The sequence below is a fragment of the Tyto alba genome, unplaced genomic scaffold (genome assembly GCF_018691265.1).
Source record: "Tyto alba isolate M040663 unplaced genomic scaffold, T.alba_DEE_v4.0 Super-Scaffold_7, whole genome shotgun sequence".
NCBI classification, from domain to species: Eukaryota; Metazoa; Chordata; class Aves; order Strigiformes; family Tytonidae; genus Tyto; species Tyto alba.
Genome location: NW_024881328.1, coordinates 31,012,646 through 31,022,369, shown reverse-complemented (window position 1 = coordinate 31,022,369; position 9,724 = coordinate 31,012,646). Strand labels below are relative to the sequence as shown.

At 38.5% G+C, this 9,724-nt stretch overlaps 1 protein-coding gene across 8 annotated transcripts in view; it reads right to left on the bottom strand.

The window, feature by feature from the left end:
- Positions 1-586: 586 nt before the first annotated feature.
- FAM126B (family with sequence similarity 126 member B) overlaps positions 587-9,724 on the bottom strand; it is a 55,947-nt gene continuing 46,809 nt past the window's right edge. For 4 of the 8 annotated variants that reach the window (XM_042783987.1, XM_042783986.1, XM_042783988.1 and 1 more), the window contains 3 exons: positions 9,197-9,356; positions 7,746-7,913; positions 587-2,873 (listed from right to left, as the gene is read on the bottom strand). In XM_042783987.1, coding sequence (XP_042639921.1) covers positions 2,269-2,873; positions 7,746-7,913; positions 9,197-9,356 — 933 coding nt within the window. In that variant the 3' untranslated portion in view covers positions 587-2,268. The remainder of the gene's footprint in view (positions 2,874-7,745; positions 7,914-9,196; positions 9,357-9,724) is intronic. The other 4 variants (XM_042783990.1, XR_006164532.1, XM_042783989.1 and 1 more) reach the window with 4 other exon arrangements.

Here is a 9,724-nt window from a genome sequence, read left to right as displayed (position 1 = left end):
ATGTGGAAAAGTAGAGAATCTTACTAATGAAGAACTCTACTTTTTAAAATACTAAAATAATTTAAAAATTATCTGACACTTCTGACCTTTTCCTTCCCAAAGATTTAATCAAATTATTTGGTCCTTTTCAATTTACAGTGATGGCTCTTCAATAGAATTTCCTTTGTGATGGTCTCTACAAAATATAAGCTTTGTACTTTCAGCCAGGACTTACTAATTGCCTCCACTTATAAAGTAAGAATTCAACCATATACAGCTTTTGACATTTTTACAGAAAATGCCTCGTAGCTTAACATGAACTTTATCTTAGTTCCACCTGCCTGTGACTGGTGGTCCTTAAATGATTTAGAAACTGTAAGGTTTTATTTCTTTCTGATGATTCTATTTATTCTTTAACTGAATTTCCGCATCAGTCCAGATGCCATTTCATTGACTTTATGAATGTAAGATATGAAGACTAGGTTACCAAAGTGACTTGTCAAACTACAAAAAAACCTTCAAATATTTAAATGAATTTTAAATGTAAATTAAAAAAAGAAATTCTATTTGAAATAGATTCAAAAGCAAAAAAAAAAAAAACCCAAACAATAAAACTGAACAACAAAACCCAAAACCAAATACCAGCAATGCAACAAATGCAACACCATGTCATTTCCTGAATTTCTTAAAGACTATCATTCAAAGACAGCCTGCTATTTGTAACTGCTTATGTTTATCCTTCACAGTGACAGTGAAACCAAAGTGCCCACAAAGATCGTAACTCTTTCCTGTGGGTTTACCATTTGTAAACTTCCAGGATATCATACATGACTTAAGTATAGAAGATGAACTTTCCCCTTTCCTCTCTAGCAATCTGAAAAGAGATAGAGAGAGGTGGAGGGAGAATGACAAATACTCTCCTGTGAAACCATAAATGTGCTTCTAAGCAGTCTTCTCTAGCATAAGTACCAGCCAATACCCATACACCAGTCATAATACATTCAAGGCTTGGCTCAGTGGCATGAGTTCTGAATTTTCTTGAGTAGGGCCAATCCACTAAAATAAGACTCAACAAATTATATATACCAAGGCAATGAACTGTGATCCTTCTGGGAAAAAAAGGACTGCCAGTACCCCTTTGCACAAACAGTGTTTCTAGAAAATCATTTCACATTGAAGCTTCAGTGTTTCTAGCAAACTATTGTCTCCATCCCTGTACCTTAAGAGTATGGTCTATCTGGACTGCAGGATTCTTCAAATGGCTCCATGACTGAACTCAGGGACACTGAAAAAGCAGCTGAGAGGGGCAGGGGTGTCCAACAGCCATGATAACATAGAAAGCAGCCTCAGACATACTCTTTTCCCGAATACACCTTTCAATTCAGTGATCAGCACCTCACAAGAATAACAAAAATGGAGCAGAGCTAGCCATTAGTTCCTGGGAAAGTAGTGTTTCCCTCCCACTTACAAACCAATTTACTTTAACAGCATGATGTTGTCTAAATTTTATTCTATATGCAGAATGACCCTGTGTCCTGGAGGGGAAGACATGTAACATTACATATGGCTACAATGCCATTAGAATTGCATTGTAACCTACATTATCTACTTAGAATCCTCTCTCTGAGGGAAAAGAGCTTGTTAATATGCATGTCTCAGTTGCTGAACATCAAAGCTTCTGGGATGAGAGACTGGGGGCAGGCAAGAAAAAACTACCCTCATTTTAATGAAAAAAGTGCTGTAGGCAGCCAGGAGCAGCAATGACAATCCCCTCCCCAGAATTGATTGCACAGACTCAGAGAGGTCCAAAGTCACACTAGAATCTCTGAGGCACTCCTGGTTCTGAGAAAGAAAAGTCATGATCCAGTAGTCTTTGCAGTACTGTAGACCGAGAAAACAAACCCGTTTCTATTTCTTAACAAAGCCAAAGCATCATCTCATAGGGATCATATTCACCATTTCCGCCGGTGTCTCCAGTCTCACAGTGTTGAAATGGGACTGATCAGCCTACGATGGATTGCACATCACCCAAGGAGAAAGGAAGGCATGGAAAAAGGCATACAGTACATTATATACTGCTTCACAACCATGTTTACAAGGTGGGGGAGGATGAAGGTGAGGGAAGGATTATTGCTGTTTCAGTAATACAGTATGATAGCTAAACCAAATCAAACAAGATCACAACAGTCAGTATTTTCACACTGTGGGATGATGGTTCATGTTTTGCCTAAGGATGAACTTGCCTGGGTATTAAGGGGAAAGATGGAATCCTAAGGAAAGGAGTCAAAGTTACACCTGGGATATCAGCTGCATATTGAAACTTGGAGATCGAGACTGCTTGGTTAGGGGAGCTCCTGGGGGAAGGAGATCTTTACCTTCCCCAGCTTGGCCTAGTCGGTCCTCCTGTAGGCTGATAGTTGAAAACCGATTCGTGTTGCCCACTGCCAGATTGGTAACACCCTCTGTACCAGCTCCAACACTGGAGCCTGCCTGACTGCCATTCACATAGTCAAATGATTTACTGGAGGAAGCACTGGCGGTCCTGATCAGGCTCAAACTGTTGGCTTTTGGCACCACCTGCCCAGCAGGCAGGCTGAGGTGCTTCTTAGTAGGTGTCATCTCAATTATATCTGCACCAAGATCGGTGGATTGGTGCATGTACTGCTTCCGAGCTACTGAATCTCGAGGGCTCTCGTTGGATTTTGCTGCAGAAGAGGTTTCTTTATCCTTAGCAGAACGCCCACTTGCTGTTTTCCTTAAGCTGCCCTTCTGGGATACAGATGGTAGAGGTTTAGTCCCAACTGGCTGGCTGCTGAGTGAAGCTCCTGATGAAAATCCTTCATCAGCATCATTAAGGTTCACAGATTCCTCTCTTCCGTTTACACCTTCAGCATCTATTAAGAAAAAAGAAACAACCAAAAAAAAACCCTAACCAATCAGAACACACAGTAAGCAGTCAAGTTACATGAAAACAAAGATGCGCACAGAATGTCAAAACAAACCTTATTTACTAATCTACCTGATTTCCACTTGTTTAAAAAATTCTAATTTTCAGCCAGTAATCTTCCTGTTATATTTAGCAGAATAATGGAATGTAACAATTCTATATAAATATATAGAACAATAAGTACTCCCCGAGCTTGATTTACCTTTCCTCTACATCACTTTTATCACTCAGAATATCTCCCAAACTTTGTCTATAAAAAAGAATAATTAGGTCCCATTTGGTTAATTTGTTTTAGTTCTGTATGCAGATAATGGTACAGATTCTCCTCCTACATGTGGTTAAAAAAAAAAAGGAGAAAAAAAAAAAGCTTTTCATACTATTTTTATCCTATTTTGAGGCAAAATCTAAGCATGTTCATCTCTTCCAGTCAGTGTAAATTCTCGCAAGTAAGCTTCAGAATTAGGCTACTTCCTAGACCAGCAATCACAATGCTCCAACAGAGGCAGAAAGCTTCTGTTGTGTGTAGATGGCACTTCAAACAATGTGACTATACTTTCTGTTGGAGCTTAACCCAATTCCTAGTTCTCTCTGCTCCAGAGCCCAATCCTCCCTGCATTTCCAGCAATCCTAGCTAGCTGCTTCCACTGTATATGCTTTTATCTCAGCATCTAGATTTTTCAGAGAAAAAAACCCAACCCTTGTATTGAGGGAAATTTAACTTCTGAACCACTTCATGTTGTAGAAAAGGCACTGTGCTTTTGACTGGAATCTCAAAGAGGGGAAAAAAAAAAAAAGCCAAAACCTGACAAACTTCTTTCTTAAATCCTTTTTTTCAGGCCTATAATATGATTAGAGCTGCACACGAAGACTTTTTTTTTTTTTTTTAAATCTTATTCCAGTCCTTTTTCTAAGCTCCAAGTACTCAGAAGAAGAGTTGTTATTTCAGTAGAAACTGAACAGCCTTCAAATTTCAAAACTGAAAACGGAGCTTGAATTTTTGATCCATATATCTTATTTCAAAGAGTAAAAGCCATAAAGTTTAACCATATTAGCAAAAAAGGAGACATTCAGGCTATAAGAACTGTTTTTCTTCATAAAAGCTGGGGAGCCCAATTATTTGTGAGAAATCTGCAAAGCCTATGGATCTGTCCCAACTAAGGCCACTGTACTGTTCTACTGGCAGTTTGTTCAGCCCAGCTTGCCATCAAGCAAACATGTTTAAATCTCTTTTGTGGAACAGAGAAAAAGTGGTGGCAAGGATCTAAGAGATTATAACATTTGAGTGGAAGCTCATCCTTTCATGGTGATTGTTAGCAGAGCACTAAGGAACATTTTACATTATGTCAAGCAGAACACACACAAATCTTTCAGTGTTGTTGCCACCTCTGTGTAGCAGGAATACAGTCAGATACAACTTCACATTTCTGAAGTGTGAAGTGAAAAGAAAACTTTACAAGGAGGTTTTATTATTCTGTTTTAAACTTATTTCTTCTTTTCAAAAAACTTTGCCTTGGAATTACCATTACTGTGTATCAGCTTACAAAAGATGTTGAGCCATCTCCAAATCAGACCATTCTCAGAACAATGCAATGTGAGATTAGTCTGTAGTTTTACATAGTTCTATCCTCCCAGAAGCAGAAAGGTAGTATAGTTCATGTTACTGCAGTCTTCCTTCCTCAGTAAAGCCTTTAGCCTTAGAAGAAGCAGCTTCTTAGGTTTCAAGGGCTATTACTAAAATGAAGGGTGTGTTACTTGCTTTAACTCCCTGCAATCATATTTAGAACACATATACTTTCCCCCTGGTCCTGCCCACCCCATTTGGTCAAACTAGGCCTTCAACTTCTCATTGAGACAAGTGCATTTTCTTACATTACACAGTTGTATGTTTTATTCATAATCCACCAAAACTCCATTCCCCCCCTCGCCCAACCTTCCCACACATAATCAAAGATGCTAATAAAAATATGACGTAACTGGAACATACTGAAAGCAAGAGCACTTATTTAATAAACCAACATTTATGTTTCTTTATATAACCATGCAAAGCTGGATGAAAGCGTGTTTGGTTATAAGCAGCAATAGCAGCAGCTGAAGTCCCCTCTCAAGCCCTTCTTATTCAAATGAAAGAAGGTATCTCCAGACAATACTGCTAAGCTTTTTACTGTTGCAAGAACATTAGTCATCTTCAAAGTTTATGTTAAAAAAGTTGCTAAGTAATGGGATCCTAAACCAGACATTCCTATTCAGGGACAGTGAAGCAGAAGAGTCACACTGAAAATGTGGCATTTTATCCACCAAATTTAAAGATAAGACTGAGAGGGGTTATTGCAAGCTTTTGGATGCTGCAACTAGAGAGGCCCAAGCAGCTCAGCAGTGCTTAAAAATGAAGAAGATAGAGAAGACAACATGCAGGAGAATTTGTCTAGTCAGATCCATATACCTACAGAAGTTCTCAGTGGGACTGAATTATTCAAACACATATTCTGTTCCCAATACATGTTATTTTTTCCTCTAAACACTGCCCTCAAACAATCAAAAAATGTTTGAGTCTTTACGTACTCTGTTTGAGGAGAAAAACAGGATGAAGTCATAAAGTTTTCTTTTTTTTTTTTTTTTTTCCCTGCAATAGGCCAGTAAGATAATTAAAAAAGAAAACAAAACCTAAAAATCTACTCCTCCCAAGCACTCTTCTACTGTAAGGCCAGAAGAGAAAGAGACAGTGCAACCTGACAGAAATCATACTGACTGCACTACATTGTGTAGTCAGGACTCTCACTGTTCCTTACCAGAATAAGTCTGTCCCCAAAGAATTGGTTATTCATGTGAATTACATAATTAATCCTGTAGATGTAGCTACAGACTCCACTAACCCAAAATAGTGCACATAACCACAGCTGCTACCACCTGGAAGCAGAATACCTTGTAAGGCATTGCTGAGTCATTCTGGAAATTTTCTGCTGCCTTCTACTTACTGGGTCAAAACACGGATCTGAATAAGGGATTTTATAGCTTTTAAAAGGGCCTTTTATACTGTTTATCCTTACCATACCTGAAGGTTGAACAGTCACTAGGAACTATCAGTCTTTCATTCTATTGTTTGATATCAAAACGATATTTAGGAGAGGGAATTTGCTAGCTGAAATTTTCTGTGAAATCAGCATCAGTAAAATAATAGACTACTATGTATACACACACAATTCCATACTGATAATCAAGCCAAACTCCATTCCCTGGACTTCTCCCAGATTCTGTCAACGGGCAGAAATCAGTTTGCCCAAACATGTAATTATACACTGCTAATGTTACAGAAGTAAAAGGTATTCAACCCACTTGTATTGAAGTAAAGCATGTGGAACGATGCCTTATCCAAGACCGGGCCAAATTATATACATGTCTTAAAACAATTTAAAACTAGAAAGCCACATCTTTATCAACTTTTCCCACTTTGTGTCTCCCCAGAAGGTTCTCTGCAACTGAGGACTTCTCCATATCCTTCAGGTCATGCACATGCAAAGTTTAGTAAAATGGAGTAAGAACAACTGAACAAGTGAATTTAGAAGACAGGACTCATTTACTGAGCATGCTCAAATTCACTATGCACCAAGGAGTAGATTATAAACCCGTACTAAACATCTTTATACAACTATCTTCTACAGAAGCATGATGTCTTAACTACTGTTTGATAGCAAGTCTGATTAAGGGTCAGGATTCTGTGATAATACTAAATTAAAACTTTCCAAATTCTCCAGATGATTGTTTCCAGAAGAACAAATCTGAAACCTATGTAGCTCATATCCAAATATGCAAATAAATCTCATTTATGATCAACTGATATGCTTATGGAGGCTAGAAATACCAAAGGAATGTTCAGATTGAAGACTTAAGATAGGAGAACACTGGATAATATGTTTGGCTAAATTTACAAGAAATTAATTCTCATCTGAGGAGAAATCATGATTCAAATTCAGTACTCAAGCCCACATGTTTTATGGAGTAAAGATGACAAAATTTATAGGTGAACTTAAGCAAAATAAATTTCTACCAGCTATTCCATCTACTCTTCTTGGCTGCAGAGCAGACATATGAAGTCCTACAGCATTTGTGGGGACACCATGACTGAGGAAGAAAGCAATAATTGTTTCTAAAGTTTTTAGAAACATGACAACCTGATTTCTTCTTGAAAACACAAGAACTGTCTTGGTACTTATCTTTAGAGAAGCCAGTTCATTCAGTAAATGAGTTGTGTATGTATGAATTCTCAATTAAAGGATGACTGGCATAAATATCAGCAGTTGTATATCTGTCTTAGGTTGGTTTAGCTTTTAACAGGAACCGGAAACTCTGTTCTTGGAAATTTAAAAACTTCAGACTAACAAGACTCTACTGTAACTAAGTTGTAGCCAAATCCATTTATACTCTACACAGTCTACTTCTCAGGACTAGATTCATCTGGTGCATTTTTCCCTTCTGAATATTAGATTAAACATGCTCAGTAATAGAAAGTTTCCAAGCAATCCCAAAGCTCTTGACTATTACCCTGGGTTTTTTTTGTTTGTTTGTTTGGTTTTTTTTTTGCCATGCCAAGCAGTCTTTCACCACACAGATGCAAGCCCCAGGCCAGCCCACACGATATAAAAAGGTAGTACCTGACCTGATGTTAGGTATATAGGGGATGCGTGTATTGCAAAGAGAAGCTAATACACCCTGGGATAGCGGAAACACACACTAGAATGGAAAGAAGTTCTGCTTGGGGATAGGGAGCCAGGATCCTCCTCCAGCAACTGCCTCACTGACTTCTGCCTCCTCATCTCTGTCCTACCCTCTGTTGTGGCTGCTGCCAAGGTGGGCTCCAGGAAGCCATGCTCAGGGGTCCTGCGCATCAGCACCTCCCCCTCTTGCTCACGTTTGATCCCTAGGTCTGTGGAGCCGTGTTGGATCGGTGAGCCAGGTATGCTTGAGTCAGCCTCGTTTGAGTAGTCAAAGCCATCTGGGATTCAACATATAACATTTTAGTGCTTTTCTATTCCTTTCTTGGCATTCCAACCCAGGCAGGGAAAATAGAAGATTTATGCGGACATGAAACAAACACAAAACACTACCCATGCTTAGTTAAAAGTTGTGAGAACATCCACAGAAAGGGACAGGTGGGCTACACTGTAGACCAAGGACTAGCAAATTGATATAATGGCAACTACAGTGAAGACAAACATGACCCAGAATCCTGAAAACAGAAGACAGCTACTTGTTGTCATGGTCATCCTGATTCAGCTGAAGACCAGAGGTCATAAAATCCTTTTGCACATGATACAGGAAAAAACAAACAAACAAACAAACAAGAAAAACAACCAACTAACCAACCAAACAAACAAACAAAAAAAAAACAAAAACAAAAAACAAAACAAAAAAAAAAACCACACAAACCCACTGCAACCGAAAAAAAAAAAAGAGTACCACAGGAAAATGTAATCCCTGTTTTCAGACCGTCAGTTTGTTTTTAGGTTATTCTACTTTTTACCTTCAGCCATTTATGCAGCTTTTTCTAATCAATGTTTTATATGTGCAACAACAAAGCTTTGTAAGTATGACAAAGTGATTTCAAAGTAAGCTTTTTGCTACACCTACCCTAAAGATGTCATCATATCAAGGTAAATGTTACTACCTTTTTTTTTTTTCGTAACTCATACAGTCAAACACACTTTCATATGACATAAGTACTCACTGAGGAAAAATAAGGACTACTTCTAAGCTATCCAAAGCTCAGGCCATATGACGGTAGGAGTGTGATGTTCAGCTCTTCCCTCTCCTATTGCCTTCGGTAGCTTTAGGTAGCTGGAACCCTATTAAGGTCTGGATAATACTATTCCTTTTCTGAGCTATTCATGATGGGAGGCAGTTGAGTTTTAGTGTGGATTAAAGAAAGAATTCAAACTCTAAAACCAACTCTAATCCCACAATTTTATGCTGTGAACAATGGAGAAAAAAAGAAGTCTTGTTGAACATTTTCCAGCTTCTCCATTTTCTCACCTACCTCATGGGTTACCACCAAATCAAAAACAAAACAAACACCCCAAATGTTCATGTTCATGCAGTGCTCTGAAGGTGTAAATTACTATACTTTGTTATGGAGTATCACTTTTCAAAAACAAAGAAACAACAAAAAAAAAAAACCCAACCAACTGCTCTGCAAACACTCAAACTCAGAAGCCAGATTACAGTGATGATGATGAATACAGTACACTACAGTATTTGCTCTTGGCAGAGAAAGCTCACCTTCTCTCCTCCAGCGATGACGACGGATAGAAGCTGTTGTAATAGCAGTCCGAGAAATCCTCGGCACTGTCGGAGTAACTTCTACTTTCAGTACTTTCTGGCCTTCTTGCGATGCATCAGGAGCATCAAAGGGCAGTGAATTCTTCATGGCATTTGCAACCTAGGATAAAAGTAAAATGCTGTACTACTGTCTTGATTGCACTAATGGCAATATTAAATCACTTGCTAGATACAAGAAGGGAAACAACCAAGAACTGTTAATTATGCCAGATCCCATCCAGATGGATGACCCCATCCCCAGTATTCACAGTTGGTAACTATTCCCAAAAATATACCTGAACTTTCTCAATTTTTTTTTTTTTTGAGGTAATTAATTTTATTCCACATTTGCCACCTGTACTGACAGAGGTAACAACCTACACAGGAAGGTTTCCATCCAAAAGAGACTGCAATAATGACAAGGAAAAAACCATTTATGTTCTATGACATGAATGTAATAAAACTAAGTCACAGGCCAAGCCAATGCAA